The sequence below is a fragment of the Monopterus albus genome, unplaced genomic scaffold (genome assembly GCF_001952655.1).
Source record: "Monopterus albus unplaced genomic scaffold, M_albus_1.0 scaffold13.1, whole genome shotgun sequence".
Taxonomy (NCBI): domain Eukaryota; kingdom Metazoa; phylum Chordata; class Actinopteri; order Synbranchiformes; family Synbranchidae; genus Monopterus; species Monopterus albus.
This window is the reverse complement of record NW_018127893.1, coordinates 47427-73453: the sequence shown is the minus strand read 5'-3', so window position 1 is coordinate 73453 and position 26027 is coordinate 47427. Positions and strand designations below refer to the sequence as shown.

The following is a 26027-nucleotide window of genomic DNA, read 5'->3' as shown; positions in this document are numbered from 1 at the left end:
CGGCAGAAACCAACATGGCTGCTACAGTAACAGCTCCAACCTGTGAGTGTCCCACAGGGACGAACCAAGACATCAGTAGCAAATTCTTTCAGTCCTGTGAGCTGAGAGGTGGAGCCGATGTGGCCTAGACTTAGTCCACCATGTCTCCCACATCCATCATGTCAACTATGAGAACAGATGTTCACTTCCTGTCTAATACTTCCAGACCTCCATGAGACACCATTATGACATAATCAGAGTTATCTCTTCATCTGACAGTTGTGTGTGTGTTTACCTGTGCGAGCTGTGACAGGTGTACCAGGTGACAGAGGGGGCTGGAGCTCCTTCGCTGATACACAGCACCGCCGTACCGCCGACCTCCGACAGAGATATGATCCTGGGAAGCACTGCACACACAAACACATGTAAATGCTTTATGAAAGCTACCAGTTACATTAACAAGGTGTCAGCACCCAAGTATCTGCTGTCTGTCATTCTTCAACACGTTGACTTCCTGTTGCAGCTGAGATGAGACCATGTGTCAGGTGCTGTCTGACCTTTAGTAAACCTGCTAATCATAACCTACCACACACACACACACACACACATCCTCAACAACATCAGATCTGGGAAACTTCGACTGGAATGTGGACATACCCTGAGTGGACTGAGACGACTGGTGCGGTGGTTAGAGCAGTCATATCCCAACCAGAAGGTTGAAGGTTTGAATCTCGGTGCCGGCAGTCCATGGGTCGAAGTGTCCTTGGGCAAGACACTGACTGTTCTGACCTAATTAGCCTAACTGCCTCTTTTATTGTATTTAATTAATATAATTTTAGTCTTATATGCTGTTGTAAAAGGCTAGTTGTACCAAAAGTATTAGACCTTGGACTTTTTATATATTACTCATATATTCAGTTTCTTTTATATGTAAATGAGATTCTGGTTCAAAATAGATGCCGATCACAATGTGAGAGGTACCGGATCCTTCTTGTTCTGGCACAAATTAACCACTGGTAACATACACACACACACACACACACACACACACAGCTGTCAATCATCCTCTCCCTGACCTTTGATCTCCAGGTTGAACACAGCCTCCTCAGCGGCATCGTCATTGAAAACAGTTGCCATGTAACTTCCTGTCTGATCCATCTGGACTCGAACCAGCGTCAGTGTGGTCACATACCTGCACATCAATCAGTCAATCAGACCTTGTGTTCTTCTTAAATGAACACTTCGACCAGTATGCTGTACTTCTGCCCTAACCTCTGACTCTGGCCTACCTGCTGCCAGTCAGGTGTGTGGTGGTTGTGGAGGTGGTTTCTGTGGCGATGGTCTGGTTGTCTTTAGTCCAGAGGACAGTGGGTGCAGGATAGGCATCGACCTCTACTCTGAAATCCACTGTGTGATGGAGGAGAGATGACACGTTGGTCTCACCTGAGGGCCACAGGGAGACGTAACCTCGATCTGCACAGAGAAAGAGACACACTTCACCTTAGTGCATGTATATGTGTGTGTTACCTACGTAAGTGTGTTTACCTTTGTACACCTGTGTGCATGTTTTTTTTTGCATGTACTGACCCAGTACTGTCACCGTGATGTTTTTTGTCACAATTTGCTCCTCCTTCGTCTCCTGCACCGTGCACACATACACACCTACAGGAGACATAGCCTCATCACATCACCACAGTAATGCAAAAAACAAACAACTAAATCCACAACAAACACAGCTGATAAAAGTTACCATAGCAACTGATAAGAGTCTCCATAGACTGTGTTTGAATTCTAGTGCCTTCAGTGTAAACTGTCAGGAGCAGCAATGGCCTACCTGAATCTGCCACCGTTGCTGTGGAGATGTTAATGACGGAGCAGATCTGACCGGGCAGAAAATCTGTCAGCGGCTCTATTTCCTGAGGAAAAAACCTTCACATTAGTAAAGTGAGATAAAGTAATTAAATTTACTGATATCATGGATCAGGCAGGTAGAGAGACAAGTACCTGTCTGCGGGGGAAGTCCCACTTGAAGAAGACCATCACAGTGTCTTTGACAGTACAATTTACAGTGAGAACCTCCCCCTGCTTCAGCAAAGGGCTGGACACTGTCAGATCCACCTCCATCACCTTAGGGACTGAGAGAGGCAGGTGGGTAGAAAGGTGGAGACAGAGACAGGTGGCAAGAGAGACAGCATCTTAAAGAGCCCATGGCTGCTCGTTTTGCTCATTTCCAGCCATTAATTGTTTAATCTTGGGTACCTCTAGATTAGCTTGGCACCCCTCATAACACCAAATAGTCTGTAATTATGTCAGAATGATAAATCCAGAGAGCCTCTTCTAAAAACGAGAGGATAGATGAAAATGCACACCTCCTTCTGCCAGTGTGTTGTGTCACAAGTGGTCAGCACAACAAACCACAATGGCATTAATTAATATGAATTTTTCCTCCATAGATAGGTAAACAGCGGTATATGTACTGATGAAAAGAGATGTATAACACCCTAAACAAAGAGGGTAACTGAGAAACCCCATATTTTAACTGGCATAATGCAGACATAGTAAGTTCTCCAGCCTTACAACAATTCTATCTAACGTTTCAGAAACAAGGCATTAACAACACGCAACGTGTGTTTTTAAAACTTAGTCTTAAGTCCCACTGAGTAGTGGAAACAACACTTCCTTTCAAATAGCTCCAAGGTTGGTAAATCCAACCAGTGGTCACATCTTCCCCCACACCCTAAAATGACAATTCACCGTTGTAACATTGTAGATAAATCAGAAAATGAGGAAAAGCACTGTGGGCTCTTTAAACAATTTCAACTAATCTAAGAGAATCAACATGACCCTGATCTAATCTAATTCCATTTTAATTATAACGTAATACAAACTAATACTAATCTAAAGAAGCATAATCATTTCTTCGTCTAATCCAACATAATATAAACTAATCCTAACCTAGTCTAGATCTAACATAAATGAATCTAATATAATCCCAATGCCTAATCAGTTACAGTTTAAATTAACCCAGTCTAATTCAACCCTATTCTGATATAATGCTAACCCTAATCTAACCAAACTCACCTACGATGCTGAAGACGTAAAATACCTGGGACTCCCTCTCCTCAGCACCGTGGGCGGCCAAGCACACATATGATGTGTCATTCAGAGGACCTGTGAAGCCGTGACCAGGCTTGTATGTCAGTCCGGTAACTGGCATCCTTCTGCCACGCTCGAACAGTGAGACATTGAGCCGCGGGTCGGACACCACGCAGGGGATGGTACCTTCTTCAGTCTCCTTCATCACCACACCTGGACCCTGTGGGATGAACCATTCTTCTGGACCTGAGAGAGGAGAGATGGGACAGACACATCAGGAGAGACAGGTCTCACAGGTAGGACGAATACAGATCAATATGATAGACCTAAGGGCACCTTGTCCAGGTATGAAGATGTCGACCTCTCTGCTCTGATAGGACGACACCTCCTCACAGGTGTATCTCCCAGAACTCATCCAAGTGACGTTAAAGAGCCACAGCACGCTGCTGGAACCCTGATCCTCCACAACAACCCCATCTGCCGGAGAGTCCTGAGGTAGTCGCCATGTCACCTGACTCCACCCCGAACACACCTGTGGAGACAGATAGATACCTGAACACACCTGAAGAGACAGCTGTGTCACCTGACTCCACCTCAAACACACCTGAGGAGACAGACAGATGGGGCGTTACTGACCACAGAGAAGTTGGAGGTTGAGCTCAGTAGAACCTCAGAGGCAGATGGCTGCAGCTCCAGACAGACGCCCCCTTCAGGACAGACTAGAAACACACCTACAGACAGAGGGATTGCAAGACAAATAGGTAAACAGACCAACAGGTGTCACTCCACCTGCAACCTTTTACTGATGGTTTGTTTTTTGTTACCTACCTAACAGGAAGTGCAGCAGGCTCAGGCTTCCTGTCTGTCCTCTCATAGACACTATCATGGCTGCTGAGCCTGACCAATGACAACACAGAGAGGAGAGATTTCAAAATAAAAGTCTTAGTCTGATGTTGTCTACTTAGAGAGAATTTTAGTCAACAACACACCAACGCATTTGTACACTGTGTGCAGGACTTCTACTTTTAACAGAGAATTTCTACACAGTGGGGTTAATACTTTGACTGTGGACTCACTGAAACCGAAACAGCCGATGTCTATTAAAACATTTCAGTCATTTTGATGCTTCAAACAGACCTGAACACGTGTCACTGTGCGTGAGTTACTGCATATGTGTCTGTGTTAGTGTGTGTTACTGCAGTTTTGTTTTGGGGGATTTTGAGATTCTTTCTCCCTTTTGAGAAAAGCTCCAGTCCATTCGTGCAATCAGACCATCTCCCCAGGGATCCGGGCCAATCAGAGGCCTCACTGACCATGTGGGAGGGAAGAATGTGTCCCTACCACAGAAGAAGAAAATAAACAGCCAAGTATTTCCTGTGGGCAGTGAACAGGAAACCGAAAGCTTCAAACACAGACCATCAGTGCAGTTGCCAGCCAATCACAGCTCTCTCTTTAGTCTGCTGAGGTCAGTGATGTCACTGAACATGCTGTAATGTATCTGATGGCATCATAGGCTGGTCAGCTGGTCGGAACCAGCCGCAGTCACATGACCACCATTTATAGAAAATCATTTGTCAACACTGAAAGCACTAAGTATTTTACTCCATTACTGTACATAAGTACAAGTTTGAGGTATTTGTTCTTGAGTACTTCCATTTTGTGCTACCTCATATTTCTACTCCACACCTCAGGGGTAACTATTGCACTTTTTACAGCACTACATGTACCATATCTGATTACTTTACTTTGTAGATTACAGTTTTTATACACTTCCTGTTCAGGGAAAAATAAATATCTCCAAATCTGTGATTTTGAATTCGAACTTTTCTAATCAACAACTATGAATTAATCAACTGAATGATTGATCTGTTATAGGCTGAATAAATTGCTTCTTTAAAATAATCCTTGGATTATCTGAAGAACACCGTGAACTGAAAACAGGCTGTTACAACAACACATGATACCTTGTAGAATATGATACATTACTGGTTTAGTATTTAAGTTTAGCACAGTCTTAAACAACTACTGCAGTAAAATGCAACATACCAGTTAATGCAGCAGTGATATTAATAAAACCATCACCAGTAAAACATGACAGGGACATTTTCCTGCTCATTGAGTACTTTTAAATTGATACTTTAGGTACATTTTGCTGATCATACTTTTGTACTCAAGTATGGTTTTAAATCCATGACTTCTACTTGTTGTGGTATTACTACTTTTAAGTAATGGATCTGAGTACTTGTTCTGAGTATCAACAGGATCACATGACTGATTACATTGATGAAGATTGGGGCCAAATGTTTGTGTTGGAGGACCAGATTTGGCCCACAAGACACAGTTTGACCACCACCACTGGAGAGGGTGGATTTACCACGATGCAGTAAAACACCGCACTGTGTTTATGTGCACAGACTCGTGTGAACTGTGCTTCTGCAAAAATCTACAGGCACTTTGTTTCCACTTGTTCTCAGAGACCTCAGTACATTTCATTTCACACTGACTCACGTTTCTTTTTAAACATCTGGTTTTCACTCTGCTACAGTCACTTTTTTATCATCTGACTTTACTGTTGGACACATTCATAAATCTGAGTGACTGCAGTCTGGGAGTGGTTGTGATCACAACAACGAAGCCATGACTCACAGTTTGCCTCTACATTTGCAGCGTCTGAGGCCCTCAGCCCTTCATACATCGCTTTTCATACATGCACAAATAACTGAAGCCATGTGTAGCAGTTATTAAGAGCATTGGTAATGTCGCTGTGGCTCAGGGGAGCGTGCGTCATCCATTAATCACAGGGTTGGTGGTTTGATTCCCAGTTCTACATGCCGCAGTGTCCTTGGACACTGAAACTCAGGTTGCTCCTGGTGGTCAGGCCAGCGCCTAGTACGGTAGCTCTGGTGCCATCGCTGCAGTGTGACTGGGTGGCAGCAACTGTAAATCACTTTGCCCTGCACAAGTCCAATTACCATTTAGCACACCACGTCTGGGAAATCGTATTCAGAGGGATCCGTGTTTACTGTGGAGTGTGCTGGACAGAGGGATAAAGAACTATTACTATTGCAATGCTCTGTACCCAGGTTTTAACCAGTCCCCCCTCTCTCGTCTCCAAATGGTGCAAAATGCTGCTGCTCGTCTTCTGACAAGTACTAGAAAATTCGAGCATATAACCCCGGTACTGGCTTCTCTCCACTAGCTTCCAGTCCGTTTTAGTTTTTAAGGCTCTTAATGGTTTGGCACCATCTTACCTCACTGAATTAGTGCATTGGCACAAACCTACAAGGTCCCTCGGATCTTCAAGCCAGTTTCTTTTGGAGGTTCCTAGGGCCAGACATAAACACTGGGGTGATCGTGCTTTTACTGTTGCATCCCTTAAATTGTGGAATAGTCTACCTTTTAATATTAGATCAGCTACTGACCTCATTACTTTTAAATCATTGCTTAAAACATATTTATTTGCCTTGACTTTTAATACACAGTAGGGCCTGATGTATTCCTTTTTATTTAATTTACTGAATGTATGTCATCTGTGTGTCTGAGTTATTGTGCTGTTTTATTTTTGCACTGAATCTATTTATTTTATTTTATTTATTTATTGTGATTTTATTCTGCCAATGTAAAGTACTTTGGTCAACAGAATATTTTTAAAGTGCTACATAAACAAAATTGATTTGATTTGAAAAAGAACAGCAGCTCCCTCATCTAATCCAGAATCAGGAGACAAAGATCTGCCCTCAGTTTAGTTATGTTTATTATGTTATTAGCACGATTGTTTATGACAGTTTTCTATGACAAACAAGGACTTCAGTATGTTTTACTGTGCAGGTTGTGAAGTTCTCCTGCTCCAAAAGTTTTTATTTTCTTCCTCTTTGGTGTCTTTCTCTGTTTTAAAGACAGTTTTAGCTGCAGACTTTTTCTGAATCCTCAGCATCAGTTAGAGACAAACCAGGACATAAATCCAGGCCCGAGTCTGACCCAGGACCTGACGACGTGTGTGCTGAGTCCGGGCAGTTACTGGATTCTGAGACAAACTGTACTGCAGGTGTGGACTGAACCACCTGCAGCTGTGGTGCTGTTCTGGGCCAGTACTCTGTTACACTAGTCGTTCAGCCGACAACAAACATATCTGATTTTATGCAGGGATTAAAAAACATGTTTGTGAGGACCCTCCTCATCATCTCATGTCACACTCACTTGATCCACAGGTGTCTCACCTGTCCGTCACTCCTCCATGCTGAGAGTTCCTCTCTCCCCTCGTCTGGCTCAGACCAGGTGATGTTGGTGACCTCTGATCTTCAGACAGAAAAACTTATTTCTTTCAATCATAAAGTCACATTTGATCAAACTAAGGTCAAAACTGAATGTGTCTTTGTAAATATCCTCAGTTCATTTATTGAATATTGATCAGTTGTTCATCAAACCTCATCTTCAGCCATTTCATGGAAACACATCAGCTCATCTGACAGTTATTGATCATTATTACCAGTGAAGGAAAGAACATGTTGTGGTGGTCCAGGAACATACGGAGACACTTTGTGTTGGGCTGTCCTTTAGTTAGTCACCTGCCAGTCTAAACTGGCTGGAACAGCATCGTGTACAGACTGTGTTTACATGGTGCTGCTCTGAAGCCTCTCAAACTAAACTGCATCGGTGGTGCAGTCACATGTCAGGTTATAACTTATGATGTAGTAGCTATTAATACACAAATATGCACAGAGTACCATCTCCACTCGGAGCAGCTGCTACAGTGAAGTCCATTAAAGACTCAGCATCAATAATCTGATTTTATCAGAGAGAATCAGGTATATCAGGATCTATTCTGAGTACTTTTACTTTAGATACATGTAACTGAGGATACTCCTGTGCCTGTATTGTAGTAACATTCCGAATATATCATACACAATAGTACTGGGGTTTTACTGCAATAAACGAAATGAGGACAAAATGTTGAATCTCAGATGTTTCAGTCAAGTTTTAGAAATAAAGAAAAGCTTGTTCAAACCTTCAGATGTGTTTTTCTTCACTCCTCTTCTTCAGTGTGCTCTTTTCCCTTCAGTCCTCTGCGTCTCCTCGGCCCATGTTCATTCCAGACAAGCGACGAATGGAAACCAACAGACCAACTCAGAGAGAGAGAGAGAGAGAGAGAGAGAGAGAGAGACTGCAGCACTCAGGGAAGAAAAAAAGAGCGAGAGACATTGACTGACAGTGGGAGAGAGAGAGAGTCAACATCTGTTTTCAATCCTGCCCCCTCATCCCCCCAACAGGAAGTGAACTGAGTCCAGAAATGGTGTAAAAGCCTTTTTGTGTGTTTCCACTGGTTTCTTCTGCTGCCGACTGCATTTCTGTTTCCCACTATAATGAAAGTGCAGAGCGACAGCAGCAGAGACGTATCAGCACACAGACTCATGAATCACCCATCGATCAATATCAGCTGCAGCTTCAGTCTGAAACTGATTCCACTTTAAACAGATTAAGGGACGCTTTGATTTTAATATTAACACAACCAGCACAAAAACCTTCTACAGCTTTAAAGAATAAACATGATTTTTACATAAATCATTTCAGCCACTATGGTACATTACTTCATTTGTTTAGTATTTTACATTTTTTTCTAATTTCAGTCATTTTTCAAAGGTATTTTAGTATAAATCTTTTGTGTTATTTTAAATATTAAAATGTTTAAGATATTTAAATAATTAGTTGTGCTGAGCCAAGTGGTGATGGTACAGTACGTGTTTCCACTATACAGCAGGAGATCTCTGCACTGAGCCAAGCCGCTGTGCTCAAGTTTGGCATCAAGTCAAAAAACACATCACTAGATACAGGAACCTCTTTGTGGACTTCAGCTTGGCATTCAACACAATCATCCCGGATATCCTCCATTCCAAACTGACCCAGCTCACTGTGCCTGCCCCTACCTGTTTGTTAGTGGATCACCAGCTTTCTGGCAGACAGGAAGCAGCAGGTGAGGCTGGGGAAAACCACATCCAGCACCCAGACTATCAGCACAGGCACCCCCCAGGAATGTGTGCTCTCCCTGCTGCTGTTCTCCATCTACACACCTCAGAGGACCCTACTAAATTCCTAAAATTTGCAGATGACACAACAGTCATCAATCTCATCTGAGATGATGACTGGTTGGCCTGCAGACAGAAGGTTGAACAGCTGGTCCTGTGGTGTGGTCACAACAACCTGGAGCTGAACATGCTCAAAACAGTGGACTTTAGGAGGAGACCCCCCGCCTCACCATACTCAGCAACACTGTATCAGCAGTGAAGTCCTACAAGCTCCTGGGCTCCACTATCTCCCAGGCCCTGAACTGGGCGTCCAACATCAGGACAATCATCAAGAAGGCACAGCAGAGGATGTACTTCCTGCGCAAGCTCAGGAAGTTCAACCTACCCCAGGAGCTGCTGATACAGTTCTACAGAGGAATCATCGAGTCTGTTCTCTGCACCTCCATCACTGTCTGGTTTGGCTCAGCAACCAAACAGGACAAGTACAGACTTCAGCGGACAGTCAGGACTGCAGAAAAGGTCATTGGTGTGAGCCTGCCCTCCATGGAGTACCTGTACACCTCACGGGTCAAAAGCAGGGCGGAGAGGATCACTGTTGACCCCTCACACCCCGGACACAATCTGTTTGAACTCCTCCCCTCTGGACGGCGTTACAGGTCACTGTGCACCAAGACAACCAGGCACAGGGACTCCAACTAATATTGATCTCCCCCCTACATTTTTGAATAATTTTGAATAAATCCACTTATTCAGTTCAGACACACCTGAGCAGGTGAGCAGGTTTTGTATGTGTGTGAGTGTTACTCAGTGTGCGTTTCAGGTGAAAGTCCACAGAGATTAACCATAGATTATTAACCATCCCTCAATCTCTGTCTCTGTTGAGTCTTTGGTGCTCAGTCGTACAGACGTCAGACAGCTGCAGGGAAAATGGAAGAAGACTGCAAGGTAAACCTTTTATTTATTATTGACTGATGGTCTACAAACAACATGCTGGTTTCTGTTCAACTGTCCATCTGTCAGTCACTGTCCCACTGAGTGAAGACAGGTGCAGTGTAGCATGTGGGCTGAAGGACAGGTGAACTGAAAGACAGGGGCACTGCAGGGTGACAGCTGGCCTGTGGGACAGGTGATGAACAAACTCAGATTATGTATTAATCCAATTTAACATCATCATCATGAAGAAATGCTCAGTTTAATCAGTAAATGTTTTCACTTCGGAGGAGGTCTTGTCTTTGAGCAGGTTTCAGGTTTGCAGAGACATTGACCTCTGGTCTGTTAAATGAAGTAGAGAATCATACCACCGACCAGTGAAAATGACATCACGGCCTGATTTGTTCCGGTGTGATCTAACGTGGCCTGTTGTCCAATCAGGACATCAATTGGGAAGTCTTGATTCTCACCCCAAATCCTTCACAATCAGCTTCAAACCGCCCCAGTGCATGTTGGAGGCCCTGACCTGATGAAGATCAGCAGAACCACATAATTATCATCAACAACTATTTTTAAAGGAAATGAACACAAAAGCGAACTTTGCTCAGAGAAACTCTTTTTACAAAGAACAAAATTTTTCATGTGAGTCCATGACAGAAAGTGATGGTTTACCTATTTCACCTAAAGCTGAACAGACATGGCATTGTTTTCTTAGTCCTACGTGTGTTTTACATTTCCTTTCTCACTTCAGTCAGTCACAACAGGGCCATTCATACTGAACGTAAAACATAACATGACTCCAGTTTATTTCCTCTTCTGCTGTATGGTGTTAAATAATTTTATTCATGTGTTACAAATCTGCTTTCTATTGAGTTTTTCCTCTTGTATTTTAGTAATGTGGCCAAACCAAAATTAGAGATGTGTCTGTCTGTTCAATCAGAATCGTGATCACCTGGCAGAAGGGAGGGGCCCCGAGATGGACAGGATTGATCTAGCAGTGGGAGAAGGCAGAACAACTGAACAGTCAGTGGTAATGCAGAGGGCAGGTTCAGACATGATTTACACCATTGAAGATGTCCCTCCATGGTACCTGTGTATTCTACTTGGACTACAGGTAAAACCGGGGCTACAGTAGACTGAGAATATCTTTGTCTTAGATGGGGGGTTACTGGCTTTAGAATGGGTTTAGGATTACACTGGTCTAGCTCTCTTTAGACTGGGGTTAGACAGAACTTGTTGGCAAAAGAAAAGACCAGTGACAGAGCAGTGAGCCATGTGTCCAGGTAAAGGAAGGTTTGATATTGATGTCACCTGTCACCTGTTTTACTCTGTCCTCAGCATTACCTCACGTGTTTCAGTGGAACTGTAGCCGTACCATTTCTCCTGGCCGAGGCCATGTGTGTCAGCCGGGACCAGAATACCATCAGTCAGCTGATCGGAACCATTTTCACCACCGTCGGAATCACGACTCTAATCCAGACCACTGTCGGAATCAGGTGAGGAAGTAAGGGTGAGGCCATGTTATCTGTTCAGTACTTGACCCATACATACTGGGGTTTGTGTGTTTTCATTGTCTCAGAAAAGGACCATGCCTAGGATGAAACCAGGCTGAAAAGGGTGATATATAGATGGATGGAGAGAGAGGAGAAGAGAGGAGAGAAGAGGGGAGGAGAGAGAAGGAGAGGAGAGGAGCTTAGTGCAGACTGGGAGTTGGTTCCATAGGAGAGGAGCTTGATAGCTAAAGGCTCTGCCTCCCATTCTACTTCTGTGGACTCTAGGAACCACAAGTAAACCTGCACTCTGAGAGCCAAGTGCTCTGTTGGGATGATAAGGCTCTATGAGGTCTTTAAGATATGATGGAGCCTTGTCATTAAGGGCTTTGTATGTTAGGAGAAGGATTTTAAAGTCTATTCTGGATTTTACAAGGAGCCAGTGGAGAGAAGCTAATATGGGAGAGATATGATCTCTCTTGCTAGTTCCTGTCAGTACTCTGGCTGCAGCATTTTGGATTAACTGGAGGACCTCCCGATAGTAAAGGATGTGGCACAGAAGATGGCATGATAATGTATTCTGCAAAAGCTCACACTGTGCAATGGAAGCACAAATATGTACTGGGGCCAGGCAGCCCAGGCCAATTCCTGGCCATTTGGCCAGAGTATGGCATGGTTTGTAGTGGCAGTGGTAAGGTAGGGGTTAGGGTATCCATTAGGTCAATGAGGGTTTTCAGAAACACAAAAAGACTAACATGTGTTTGTAGACTTCCCTTGTTTCAGGCCAGTGCATTTGCTTTCCTGATTCCGGCTCAGGCGATTCTCAGTCTAGAGCGCTGGAGGTGTCCTAGTGAAGGTGAGGCAGTCTAACTTTGATTTTGTAAATAAACACTACTATAATAACAATTATCTGTTTTCTTCCTGTGCAGAGGAGATTTATGGGAACTGGAGTCTTCCACTGAACACCTCACACATCTGGCAGCCACGCATCAGAGAGGTACATGATGCTGATTTGTACAATAGGTTTACTTTGTCCAGGTCAGCCGTGACCTGCTGATTCAGACAGGTATCTGTAACTTTTAATGTCACTGTCTTGCTAGGGCACCCTCTTAAAAGAGGTCATTAAACCTCAAGGGACTTTCCTTAATTAAACAAAGGTAAAAAAAAAAAAAAAAAAAAAAAAAAAAAAAACATTCTACTCCAAATGAGTGTTTTCGTGTCACTCCCAGACTATATGGTCTCTGTTGTATTAGCCAGTTTAAAAAGCTGACTTGTGTTGAACATATGAGAAAGAAAAGAGGAAAGGATGGATTCATAAAATTAAGCAACTAATTAATTGAAAACAAACCTGTTTACAGAACACAAATGCACAGAAATGTGACGTCTTCACCGCTTTCCACTCACTGAAGTCCCCATTTTCCTTCTAAACCAACAACTCCGCATAATTTACTTCTAAACAAGTGAGTGTGAGTGGATGGAGGGCAGTGGAAACAAATGCACAATGTGGGATGAGTATTACTTGGCACATTTCTGTAGGTTCCTTTGTTGGAATTCAGGTGAATGAGGAGAACCACTGCTTCTTCATGGTGGAGGGAGTCAGTTCAGGTGCTTAGGATCCTCCTGGGAACCCTTAAGCTTTCCAGGCAACTGGCAGGAGACCTGAGGCAGACCCAGAACATGCTGAACATGATCTATATATTCAGTCTAACCTGGGAACACCTCAGGACTTCTTCGGTTGGAGCACTGACCAGAAACCACTGAACACCAGAAAGAGATAACCGGTGGAAAATGGAAGGGTGGATTTTTAGTATTTTTGATATTATGAAACTGTATTATGTCCAACAGGAATTCTTCATAGTCCGACTGGTTTGGGGCAAAGGTTTTGTCATTTGTGAGTACAAAGCATTCTTTATTTGTTGGTTTGTTTCAGATCCAGGGTGCCATCATTGTGTCCAGTCTGGTGGAGCTTGTGATTGGTTTGTGTGGGTTGCCAGGTTTGCTGCTGGACTATATCGGTCCTCTCACCATCACGCCAACTGTCTCACTGATTGGCCTGTCTGTCTTCACCACAGCTGGAGACCGAGCCGGGTCTCACTGGGGCTTGTCAGCACTGTGAGACACCTGTCTGTCCACCTGTAGATCCTTTTACCTCTCTATGTTTAGTTTCAGTGATATAAACTACAACATGTTTGGCAGACAGACAGACAGCTGTCTCTCTCTTCCTCTCTCTTCAGGTGTATTATGCTCATCATGCTGTTTGCACAGTACTTGAGAACAACTTCAGTTCCACTTCCTGCTTACAGCAAAAATAAAGGACTAGCATTCACCAGAGTCCAGATCTTCAAAATGTTTCCTGTATATAAAACACACACACACACACACACACACACACACACACACACACACACAATCTGTTTGTCAATCCAGAGGTCGCATCCTTAGAAGGACATAGTCTACAAATGCATGGCCTTTATAGTGTTGTAGAATGTAAGGATCAAACCATAGGCTGAACCAAAATGAGGCAGTCTTGTCTACGGCCTCGCCGGGACGTTATGACACGGTTGATCTCCAAATGCAACCCTCGAAGGATGCCTACCCTGAATTGGTACACATTGACAAATTTCCTGACTGTTCTCTCCAAGTTTCTAAAATTTTCTCTTGTCTCTCAGATCATCCTTGCGATCATGCTGGTTTGGCTTGTTTGTTACATTCTAACTCTGACTGACGTGTTGCCACGCGAACCCGATCGCTATGGACACAAAGCTCGGACAGATGCCCGTGGTGACATCATGACTTCATCACCCTGGTTCAGGGTACCCTACCCCTGTAAGTCAGCCAATCACAGGCCTCAGAACTGTCACTGCCAACCCAAGATCCTGTTTAACAAATTATTTGTTTTACAGTTTTGAATGTCTTTTGTGTTCGAAAAAGGTTTTCGTTAGCAGGAACCCAAATAAAAGCTCTGAGTTTTGTTTGACAGGCGTTCCATACTTTGCCAGCAGCCTGAAACACCTCATGTTTCCTGATAATGAACATCATTAAACTTTCATACAGGAACATGAGGTAGTCAGTCAGGGTTCAAAGGTTAGAGGTCACAGTTAGACAGGTTTCCAGACCTTCTGTGAGATCACAGATGATGATGACGACTTCCTGCCTCTGTTCTGTGATAGGCCAGTGGGGGTTACCGGTGGTGACGGTTGCCGGGGTGTTTGGGATGCTGAGTGCAACCCTGGTGGGAATTGTGGAGTCGATCGGAGATTATTATGCCTGTGCTCGTTTGTCTGGTGCCCCGCCCCCTCCAGTCCATGCCATCAACAGGTAAAACAAAAACTAAATAGGGAGAAATGTCATCTTACCTGGCAGACCACCCATGCGGGTGTTTGATAGTCTTTGTTTGTGTGTCTGTTATTTTCAGAGGGATCTTCACTGAGGGTTTCTGCTGCATCATTGCTGGTCTTTTAGGCACTGGAAATGGCTCCACCTCCTCCAGTCCAAATATAGGTGTTCTAGGCATCACCAAGGTAACTGACACTGTGGCCCCTGAGACGGATCTGCTTGGTCAAAACATACTTGTCATGAGCTGTTTTCACACATGAACTCTGGACTATGTCTGTGGAATCAAGTCTGGACACGTTCAACATTCCAATGCATGTCTGAAGAGTTATGGACTTAGCAGTTTGATCTCAGTGGTTCTGGATTTAGTGGTCTTGAACTTTCTGGTTCTAGACCAGAGGTGACTGACTACGGGCTGGATGGTTACTTTCTGAGGGTCCTGATCTGCAGACATCTATAACTAGGTCACAGACCTGTATGTGACCTGGACCTGGACTCATACTTTCATTCCTGGTTTGTTGAGTAGAATGAGTTCCCTGCGGTCAGTTCATGGTGTGGGTATTTGATTAGTTGAGCCTGTTTGCAGGTAGGCAGCAGGCGGGTGGTGCAGTATGGAGCAGGTATCATGTTCCTGTTGGGAGCAGTTGGGAAGTTTACAGCTCTGTTTGCCTCTCTGCCGGATCCGATTCTTGGAGGGATGTTCTGCACACTGTTTGGTGAGTCAAAACCACTGGAAAGAGGTGTTAATAACAGGTGTGTTAGTGGTTTAATAACTATCTAGGTGTGTGTTGGTGTTTCTCAGGTATGATCACAGCTGTCGGCCTGTCTAACCTGCAGTTGGTGGATTTGAACTCATCCAGAAACCTTTTTGTTCTTGGGTTCTCTATGTTCTTTGGACTGATGATGCCAGCGTACCTGGACACGCACCCCAACTCCATCCACACAGGTGAGTCTGTGTTTACTTGTGTATAGATAAATTCTTTACAGGTGTGATAGATGTAGATCCCTTCTGTGTAGATCTGATAGATGGAGAAGCTACAGATTAGTTTTGTGTGTTCAGGTCTTGCAGAGTTGGATCAGATTCTGACGGTTCTTCTGTCCACTGAGATGTTTGTTGGAGGTTTTCTGGCTTTTTGTCTTGACAACACAATACCAGGTAACACATAATTTGTATGTTAGTTAAACATTTTAGGTGCTGCAATTTGAAAGATGTTGGTAGGTTTGTATTTGAACTTCAGAGGAATCAGCACAACAGTTTCCCTCACTTTCTAGTGTTTGCTAAACTAAACCAATCACCTCTTGCTGTTTTCCTCCACTGACACACCCTCCATGGGTTCCAAGGAATATAGAGGGTCTTCTGAGAACGCCCCCCACCGGCTTGGGCAGAAGTTTTCTTCTTTCCGTCCATATGGATAATTGTGTATTCTTAATACGGCACCAGACAACCTTGGAATTGCTTCTGTGTACTGTATAGGCCACCACATGTCCCCCATATCTCCATTCCTTGACCATTACTGGGTAGTATTTGGTTCCTGGATACGTATTTCCTGACATCCAGGTCCATCCAACCTTGTGAGTTGACCTCCTTACATCTTTGGCCAAGGACTCCAGGATCATCACCTGCTTAATCTTAATAGACGCAGATATTTTTTTCTCCTTTGAGTCTCACAACCCCCAGGACTTTGAGCATCTCTTCATATGGAATACAGTTGGAGCATGTGAGTCCCTTATCGGTAGCCCACAAAGGATGGCCTCTCTTCAAATAGGTGGAGCAACAGACACAACAAGGAGTTATGTGGAAAACAGAAGATTCAACGTTTACTTAGTTATCAGCGAAGCAGTAGTTGCATTTATCAAGCATTGCCCAAATGAGGTTCACGGCTCTATTGCTGGCGAGTGACATGGACAGGGAAAAGGCTTGTCAGAGGGTCCGGGGAGACCTTTGCATGTCTGATCCAGTGGGAAAGGATAGCAGAACATAAGCCAAAACACTACTGGTAGGTTGGAGGTATGTCCAGAGAGGTACAATGCACTGCAGACCCCCAGATAACCCCCCAGTCCACCAATCTAATAAACCAATTAACCCATGCTGGTACAAGATCGGATTTGAGCTTCATCGCCAACACTGCCATGTAGACAAGGAGGGTGACAGCCATCAGCCCCTCCATGCCAGTGTTGATCCAGTATGTCAGGGGATCCCACAGGGAAGCAGCATCAAGGTCCAGCCATGTCATTACAGTTACCCTCCGCACTATTCCAGCCCAGGAGCAATCTGTCTTTATACGGCCCAGCATATGAATGGTGAATCAAGATGTGATGTGCCTCAGGTGTCTTTGAAAGGCAACACTAACTACACAATGTTCCAGGCCGTTCAAAGAGTTAATACAGTACCTTCAGCTGCCAATTCTTCTGTATCTTCCTTGCACAACAATAGATCAACCATGACTTGCAAGGCAAAATATTCAGTCACACTTACGGTCCATCCAGCACCAAAGCCTCCACTGGTGGTATTGTTGGTCACTGCCATAGTAGCTGCAGGAACAGTAGCTGTCATTGTAAACATCATGTAGTCTGGCCAGAAACGAAGAAGTTTGTCCCTGCTTCTTTTTTCTCACACAAAGGGACTGCCCTTATTTCTAGACTGAACACTATGGGCTTCCTCTTGGTGGGGTGACAGCAGTTTTCAGACATTTTGCCATTATCAAGGTAATGGTTACCAGTCCTGTTATCAGACATCCCAGGCCCAACAAGGCATATTTGCCTACTACTTTAAGTCTCTTGGTCACAGGTTCCATCAATGTTCCAAATCCCACTTCCACAGATCCAATGACCACTCGAGAGACAAACTAACCTTTCCACACATACTATACTGATGTGCACACATTTGTTCTGTTTTTCAAGTGTCTTTTTCTTCTCTTCAGGTTCTAGACAGGAGCGAGGTTTAGTAGAGTGGAGATCTTCCTCCTCCTGCTCCTCCTCCTCCTATGATCTTCCTCTGGGGATGGGTGTGGTCAGGAAGACCCGCTGGCTCCGATGGCTTCCCATCAGCCCCTCCTTCAGAGGTTTTAGGGCTTCCGTTGACCTGCCAATACCTGAGGAGGAGGAGCGAGGAAAAGAAGAACAAGCTTATGACAGCCACCTGCCCAGCACAAAGGTGTGACTGTGATGTCATCATTTACACCTGTGAGGTGACTGAACAACAGGCAGTGATGTCTCCACATCACTGTCTTCATATAATAATTTATCAGCTGGATATTTAATTATTGCTGTTTTTTATTCACGAACATTTAATTAATTACACCTGCAGTCGTATCAAATGTGAACATTTCACCTACGATTTGTTTGTTAGCTGCGTTCATGTCCCTAGAGTGAAATTACAATAAGATGGGTTTTAATTAGTGTCTGGTGTTCACTGAGATGTCATGAAGTCTCACTCAGGCTGTGAGGAGTTACTTCTGTTAGAGACTCACAGCTGATCCACATGAAACCTTCTGCTGCTTCAAAATCAGAATCAGAATCAAAATTCAGTCAGCAGACTGAAAAAGCACTAACTCTGCTACTAAATAGCAGGTTCTTTGATCAAAAAAAGACAAAGCCAAAGCCACAAGGAGCCTGTGGACATAAAACCTGAAGAGCAGAAGTCAACTACACCCCCCAAGCTACATTTCACAAACAGCCAATCACAGAGATTAAAATTCTCCCATATGAGCCACTAACAGCAGGTGGAAGCTGCAGAGCTCAAGATGACGAGCTGAGAAAACACAATCTGCAGAATAAACCAGGGTGATGTCAAATACCGGAGGATTTCATGATGACTGCTATGTCTTCTCCAATAGCAGCTAAGGCTCATGGGTAATGCAATACTTCCTGATATATCAGAATCAAAGTATAAATATCACAGTGGTGTCAAAACATACATCTGATGGTCACTGTGGTAGCTGTGTACTGTTTAGTATCTACACACGGGACAACATGAGGTCTAAAAATATTTACACCATACACTGTTTTTATGACCTCAAGAAACTGTTCTCAAAGATCTGACTACACAAGATTTTAGTTAAAAAATATATTTTATATGTGAGATAAGGCGCTAAAAATGTCACGAAACCTTTTAGTTTGAAAAACTGCAAGAATTGAGAAAAAGAGCAACACATTTATTATACTGCTCCATATTTAAACAGTAACTACGTCTTCAATAACTTCTTGCACTATAGATATACCCAATATTAGGGTTTGTCTAAAATTCACATTATGTGCAAAAACGTGATGTTTCACCTCCCACTTGGCTTTTCTTTGCTTTTCTGAATGGTAAAATTTCCATCACTAAAAATAAAGTGGCTCCTTTTGGCACATTTTTCTTTTTAAATAATATAATTTAATATAGATTCCACTATAACACTATTTCCATATTCGTCTCCTACACACTCCTCACACATCAACAAAACAAATCCTTCATGAAAAGACTTTCAGATTCATATCTCAGTAACGCTTCCGTTTACTTTGACATTATGAGTCTGGCTTTTCGCTTTGGCCTTGTGTTTTTCTGTTCAGATTATATGATGTATTAGCATTATGTCACATAATAAAAATAATAATGTGCTTTCAAATTGTTGCAGTTTCATTTTAAATCAAATACATTTTGCATTGATAAAGTATTTTGAAAAATGTTTTAATCAAAATATACAGTATGGACTGTTCTTAAACAACGCTGTTGTGGGTCTTGAGGAAAGTGTCAAACAGTAAAAGTAAAACCTAGTTACAGTTTGTATAAGATGTCATCTGGTGATTTAACTGAACTTATTAAATTTTTACCTTAAGATGTCAGCTGCAGTTATTCTGCCTGCCAACCCGGTCATCACAGCAGCGCACTCATGTTACTCCGAGCCTGTGAAACCACCGACAGGAATTCAGTCGGTAATCAGACATCTTATGCATTTAAAATAGATGCTGACCATCACGAAGGCTACAGACTCCCTCGGTTTGCAAGAAATCCAGAGACTGCACAACGAGACGGCTCTGACCCTGTGAAGCGAACCTGCTCCAGGTTAACGTGCAGCACAAGTCACCTTGTTGATCGGTCCCAATTAAAAGTGAGCCAGCTTCGTAGTACCAATAACCCTGAGCTGAGCCCACTTTGCTGGATTAGACACCGATCTCGCCTCATGGCACAGAGGACAAAGTCTCTGTCCAAGACATTGATGCCATGAATGTGTTTAGTATTTAATAACCAACCAACAAAGTCTGTGGCTAAAATCAACAAGGGAGACTGTGGACATCCCAAGAGGGAAACAGGCCGATGGACCAGTTTCCAGAGAACCAACTGTTAATGTTGGAACACAGGAGTCCGACCAAAACCGGTGGACGAGACCAGCATCCCATCTACATTACCTGTAGTCCTGCGTATCAAGGATCCAGAAGACGACAACGGGCCACCAGTCATTCATCACCAGCTTCTCTTGTTGGGTTTACAGCAGGAGACCGCGTTGACTTAACGGGACAGCCTGAAAGCGGCCCACGGATGCCGCTCCAAAGGACTGTGCAACGCGGCGCAGTGACGCGCTCAGATCCGGACGTCTGTGCGTCAACGCGACACAGACTCGCTGCGAAAATCAGCAGACACCTTTGGTCCCGACACACGCAACAAAACAGCAGTAAAGCACAGGAGAAACGAGTTCTCACCCAGACTGTACAATGTTTCATGGGGTAATAACTAATCAGTGATCAGGGTTCTCTGAATCCTGTTTTGTGTTCACACTGAAACGCTGCAGGGCAGCAGCATCACCGACAGGACTGATTTAACTGGTAAATGTGCTTTTATCATTAAACCCCGCAGGTGTCCGAACACAGACTGGTCCCCAACAGTGGGTTCGGGTGGAAACATTGAAATGATCGATGCAGTTATTGATCAGACGTCACACAGACTCTGACTTTAACATTTTTATTGACAGGAAACCTTGGTTCAGTTTACAGACGGCGACCACGGCGTCCACCCTTCCTCCTGGTCGAGTCCGATGGGATCGGAGTGACGTCCTCTGCACAAACAAGAAGAGGAAGAAGTAGGAGGTCAGACACCGACTGATCCAGCACAACTCAGAGCTCAGACACAGTTTCATCATTTAAAGTGTCAGTCCACCAAAGTCAGCAGTGTCTCATACCTCAGACACAGTTTCATCAGTTTCAAGTGTCAGTCCACCAAAGTCAGCAGTGAACATTTAAATAAACCCATGTCAAACTGTTCATGCTCTGCAGTACTTGTTTATGATTTTTACGCATTGTACTGTTACTGAAACATGTTTCTGCTCACTGTTTTACACAAAACGCTCTGCAGTACTTGTTTGTGATTTTTACACGTTGTACTGTTACTGAAATATGTTTCTGCTCACTGTTTTACACAAAACTGCGGCTTTTTTTGTTTACTGACTGTTTATACTGCATATTTTGCACTGTTTGTTGCTTGTTAATACTGCTGATTATTTTTATTATATTTCCCAACAGCCTTATGCTGGTTTACTGTTTACTTGCCCCTTGCATGGGGATATGTACATACACATTGAGAGCCGATGTACCAGAGTCAAATTCCTTGTGCGTCCAACACACCTGGCCAATAAAGCAGATTCTGATTCTTTTAAAACAAAAGCCACTGTTCAGTGTGGAACACCTTGTCTGTGAAGTCAATTGACCAATTTCTCTCAGCGACACTTCAGCTGGTTTCATTCTGGCCTTTTTATGAATAAGAATGTAAAATCGAGTTCAAACCAGATTGAATGGCTGTTTACATGTGAGTTACTGAAGATGTGATGCAGTGTGGCTGCAGCTGAGCACTAATCAGCATCACATGTGGTCCAGCTGAACAGATGTTACAGTGGGCCCAGATGAGTTCAGACTGGAGAAACCTCAGGATAACCAGACTGAGGCTCCTGTTTTGATGAGGCTAGGTCAAATGAAGGTGGAATCAGTTTAACACAAAACTGGAGTTGTGGACTTTGTGATGTTCTATATTAAAGACAAACCTCAGGCTGAGCCTTGCTGCTCGGCCCGTAACACGCTGTCCCACTATCATGGCTTCACAACTCTCAGAAAGCAGATGCGGCTCCACAGAGAAGTGGCTGGTGAAGGGTTGCTGACCTGACCTTTCTATCGGTCACTATGTCAGCTATAGATCCTCACACACGACACATCAGTAATAAAGGAAGTACTGATCACTTACCGATGCGTCCGATCTTCATGCCGGAGCGAGCCAGAGCCCTGAGAGCAGACTGAGCTCCAGGACCAGGAGTCTTTGTCCTGCAACGACAGAACCGCCTCATTAAACATCTGGCTGTTACAAACAGAGCAGCTGCATCCCAGCCACGAAGGTGAGCCGGTCATCAACACACAACTGTACCACAGTGTCGCGGTAAATCCGGGAGGTTTGGATCAGACTTCAGGTTTCAGTAAAGATGTCGGCGCCGAGCTTCATGTCATAGTGGCATGTTATTCTGGAAACACGTCACTTCTGGTCCACTACCCAGTTTGACTGTGTCAGGGTAAAACTTGAAATGAACTCAGTGGAGAACCTCCATCAGAAATCTGTTGTTTTAACACAGAGGAGCTCGACTGCAAACTGTTCTCTGCTTCGGTTCAGAGGAAAAGACCAAACGCCGCTCAATCAGGAAATAGGTTAAACTCTCATCACGTTTCATGACTCAGTCAGCATCAACTCTCCCATCAGCATTTTCATCTGAAATGTGACAGAGGTTTTGCAACAAACCTGCTAAACCAGGTTGGTCCAAATTCTTCTGTCAAAAAACACTGAGCTCTGGTTGTAAAGGACAAGGCAAAACTGATGTTGTATAACCTGAGGACTGTCACCAGTTACACAGAAAAACCTAAACTGAGCTCGGATCAGTTCTGAGAAAACTCTGGCACTGAAACCGATCAAACACAGAAGCCCAGCACCTAAGAATTAAGGTAATCACTCAGGTGTGCACAGAGATGGACAGGCAGCCAGACAGGTGACTGTTACCTGTTTCCTCCAGTAGCCCGTAGCTTGATGTGCAGCGCTGTGATTCCCAGCTCTTTGCAGCGCTGGGCGACATCCTGAGCGGCCAACATGGCGGCGTACGGAGAAGACTCGTCTCTGTCGGCCTTCACCTTCATCCCACCAGTAACACGGCAGATGGTCTCCCTGGAAACAGATGCACAACCGTTAGACCAATCAGAGAGCAGAGACACAAACGTGCGCATCCACATTAACTTGTCTGTTATTGTGGATATTTGTCCAAATAAATCACCCACAAAATAATCAGACAAATCTGTGTCCACTGTTGTTGCATCACATGAAGAAACCATCACACCCAATGCAAAACAGCTTCAATAATTTATTTGAACACATGGTGTCACATTACATGGTGTTTAATTGAAACCCTGTTCCTGAGCCGCTCTGGCCAATGTACCAATAAACGGAGCCATCAAACATGTGCCCAACAGTAGAAATGTACTGCCATTTACACAACGCTGTCAGCTGCACAGATCAATAATCCCCAATAAGATCATTAACAAGGACCCACATGAGCTTCATGAAGAAATATAACATTGACTAATTAAAAGCGGACTTATGATTTTTCCATTATCAGATTTTCTGTCAGACACCACAGCCTGTGTCAAACAATCAAGATTTTAAAAACTAGGGCAGCCCTCTGATAGTTGCCTAGTTACTGAAATTCATGCCAATTGATTTTCTGACAGCCTGGGCTAAATATATTTAAAAAAAGAAGAAAAAAGGACCGAGGAGTTTCACTGAACAGGAAAATCTGGGTCAACTGAAAATTCTTAGTGCAATACAGCACCATTAAAACCTGCAAAAACCTTTAGAGGAAAACAAAACCTGCAGTGTCACTGAATCTCTAACATCGGCTCATATCAGCTGAAACAACACCAGGTATTTTAACCCATCACAGCACATGTCATAACATGGCACAGCACACTTAGTGCCAGACACCTTAAATCAAGACCCCCACACTCAAAAACCCTGCCCTGGTTTGTCAGAGCAGCTGCAACTTACTTCCCCGAGAGGTCGGTCACATGGACAAAGGTGTCATTGAAGGAGGCGAAGATGTGACAGACTCCAAACACATTTTCTCCCTCAGCCACCTGAGGCCCCAGACTGATGACCTGCTCCTCCTTCTTTTCCTTCCCTTTACGAGGAGCCATTGTCTGATGAGGAAGAGTGAGACACAGTTAGGGCAACATGTTCAAGTGAAGAAGCTACAACACACACAGCCTCTGTTTTACAGCTGTTCTCCAGCTGCAGGTTTTCAACATTATGTCATAAACAATTGTTTAAAAAATTAGACCTCTGTAAATAAAACAGGCGGTTTGTTAAACCTGTACATGTAAAAACCTCCAGACCTCTAGGACTTCATATCAGTAAGCCAAAGCATCAGAATAAAAGCTGGCTGAAACGTGTCAGCACAGCAAAAATGTCACATAAGCATTAATGTGTCTTCACTTCATCGCACACACAACTGAGCAGGACACAACAGATCGCAACGTTTCCTACTAACGCTGGATAAGGTTCACTCTGCAGTCTCTGCTAACGTTTGCTTCACCTGCACCGCCACCTGATGAGTATCACTCCAGACCAGATCTCCTCCGGTGGAAAAGTGTCAGAAATGCTGAATCTCCTAAAGCTCAAATGCGGACCAAGTTGTCCGATAATGGAAGTACCAGCCTAGACTGGTAGTGGTTACAGCTCCAGATGACCAACAGCCAGACTGGACAGAGATGTTAACGGGCTTAATGCAACTACGTGATTATACCCAGGAGACGAACGTCAACACATTCGGACAGACTCGGCACCGACATAAAACATCTAGCTAAAAACGCTATTGCTGAACTACGCAGAAGACGAAAACCATCCAGTTAAGGCGGATGCTAAAGTAAGCAGCCTGTTAGCATCTAGTAACGAACAGTAGTCTCACCTGATCAACTTTACTTATTTACTTCAGGCAGTAGAAAAGCCTCTAACACACCTGCCTGAACTGTTCAAAATGTAAAATAATAAGAAAACTCTATTTTCCCGCTACCGAAATGTCTAGTAAAATGGCGACATGCTGCCGAAGACACAGAAAGAAACCCGGAGGGAAAATTGTCTAAAAGTCAACGCTTAATTAAACACAGAGAAACAATTTCACCGCGAATAAACACAAATTCCATTAAAGAATCAGCAGCGACACGTTAAATGATTAGATGATCATTTAAAATACTGATTAAAAAAGATAAAAAACCTCAACACCACTCACCTCTATGTGTCTCTATACGAAGCAGAAACAAGAAAGGAAAGAAGTATCGCTTCCGGGGTCAAAGTTGACGAGTTCCTGCTACTGCCGCTTCGTGGTTGTTACACAGAAACACCGGCTTGATTTTTATTTATTTAAAGACGTTATAATGATTATTTTTATGATCTTTTTTCCTGGCGATTTTTGTTAAATAATTAAATAAATTATTCTTAGATCTAATCAGCTTAATCAACAAATGTCAACTGGATTCATTTTATTTGCCTCCAATAGTCAACCTGGCTTGTAACAGGTTTAAATGTAACCTGTACACCTTTAGCATCTCTTTGTAGTCATTTTGCACGTTTTTACTTGTTTTGTGTCAAATTCCTTGTATATTTAACACACCTGGCCAGCAAAGATGATACTGATTTTAGTTGCTTTGTATCTTGTTAGATATTAGTAAATCAGTTAGATAATTGTTAGACATCAATGTGTTGAATCAGATGTGTTAGTAACACAGTTTAGTAAGATTTAAAGTCTGCTCTACTCTGTTTTGTTTCAAGGTTAGCAGACAGAATGTTGATTCTGAAAAGTGAACCATAGGTACTTATGACACCAATTCTTTTCCTGTATTAATCTTGTATTAGAATATTATGTCTGAACAAATGAATGAATGCCTTAGCGACACACCATGTGACAACATACACATACATTGAAATTCTTCATTTTGTTATGACTAGGTAAAAATGCAGCTGCTCAAAGCATGTGGAGCACTACATAAGGGATGGAGTCTTCGGATTGACTTCCTCTGGGGATTTTTTTGGGTAATCTTTCTGGGTAAGGGGTTAGCGTAAACCTTATAGATGTATTAGGATCTGTATGGCAGGGGAAACTCCACTTTCCAGCAGCCTCTGTGTGTC

At 43.5% G+C, this 26027-nt stretch overlaps 3 protein-coding genes across 4 annotated transcripts in view; 1 reads left to right on the top strand and 2 right to left on the bottom strand.

Annotated features, from left to right (window-relative positions):
- Nucleotides 1–8190, bottom strand: part of LOC109955104 (platelet-derived growth factor receptor beta-like) — an 18608-nt gene extending 10418 nt beyond the window's left edge. The window contains exons 1-13 of the mRNA XM_020590949.1: nt 8081–8190; nt 7293–7371; nt 3904–3972; nt 3712–3806; nt 3412–3607; nt 3061–3321; nt 1984–2114; nt 1814–1895; nt 1567–1641; nt 1269–1452; nt 1056–1171; nt 275–386; nt 41–144 (exon numbers count right to left, since the gene is read on the bottom strand). Of these exons, the coding sequence (XP_020446605.1) occupies nt 41–144; nt 275–386; nt 1056–1171; nt 1269–1452; nt 1567–1641; nt 1814–1895; nt 1984–2114; nt 3061–3321; nt 3412–3607; nt 3712–3806; nt 3904–3961 (1414 nt within the window). The 5' untranslated portion in view covers nt 3962–3972; nt 7293–7371; nt 8081–8190. The remainder of the gene's footprint in view (nt 1–40; nt 145–274; nt 387–1055; nt 1172–1268; nt 1453–1566; nt 1642–1813; nt 1896–1983; nt 2115–3060; nt 3322–3411; nt 3608–3711; nt 3807–3903; nt 3973–7292; nt 7372–8080) is intronic.
- A 2373-nt stretch (nt 8191–10563) lies between these two features.
- slc23a1 (solute carrier family 23 member 1) lies at nt 10564–18008 on the top strand. Its single transcript, XM_020590844.1, has 13 exons — nt 10564–11139; nt 11364–11521; nt 12283–12371; nt 12445–12512; nt 13446–13627; nt 13750–13870; nt 14185–14341; nt 14686–14833; nt 14931–15036; nt 15435–15564; nt 15651–15794; nt 15909–16004; nt 17770–18008. Exons 1-13 carry the CDS (start codon nt 11002–11004, stop codon nt 18006–18008), a joined length of 1776 nt encoding a protein of 591 aa, XP_020446500.1. The 5' UTR covers nt 10564–11001.
- A 2762-nt stretch (nt 18009–20770) lies between these two features.
- Nucleotides 20771–25236, bottom strand: rps14 (ribosomal protein S14). Of its 2 annotated transcripts, none has more exons than XM_020590768.1 (5): nt 25132–25236; nt 23892–24043; nt 22854–23015; nt 22056–22132; nt 20771–20880 (listed from the first exon to the last, which is right to left on the bottom strand). In XM_020590768.1, exons 2-5 carry the CDS (start codon nt 24038–24040, stop codon nt 20813–20815), a joined length of 456 nt encoding a protein of 151 aa, XP_020446424.1. In that variant the 5' UTR covers nt 24041–24043; nt 25132–25236; the 3' UTR covers nt 20771–20812. The 2 variants fall into 2 exon arrangements, with proteins under 2 accessions (XP_020446424.1, XP_020446425.1); XM_020590769.1 differs by lacking the exon at nt 25132–25236 and adding an exon at nt 24811–24960.
- Between the last annotated feature and the right edge of the window lie 791 nt (nt 25237–26027).

What these genes read in the sequence shown, in the direction of transcription:
- slc23a1 (XM_020590844.1), top strand. Translation starts at nt 11,002, where the DNA reads ATGGACAGGATTGATCTAGCAGTGGGAGAAGGCAGAACAACTGAACAG. An exon ending in CTGGAGGTGTCCTAGTGAAG is followed by an intron (nt 12,372 to 12,444) that starts GTGAGGCAGTCT and finishes CTTCCTGTGCAG; the next exon opens with AGGAGATTTATGGGAACTGG. An exon ending in GTTCAGGGTACCCTACCCCT is followed by an intron (nt 14,342 to 14,685) that starts GTAAGTCAGCCA and finishes GTTCTGTGATAG; the next exon opens with GCCAGTGGGGGTTACCGGTG.
- rps14 (XM_020590768.1), bottom strand. Translation starts at nt 24,040, where the DNA reads ATGGCTCCTCGTAAAGGGAAGGAAAAGAAGGAGGAGCAGGTCATCAGT. An exon ending in CGGGCTACTGGAGGAAACAG is followed by an intron (nt 22,133 to 22,853) that starts GTAACAGTCACC and finishes CTGTCGTTGCAG; the next exon opens with GACAAAGACTCCTGGTCCTG. An exon ending in CATGAAGATCGGACGCATCG is followed by an intron (nt 20,881 to 22,055) that starts GTAAGTGATCAG and finishes TTGTTTGTGCAG; the next exon opens with AGGACGTCACTCCGATCCCA.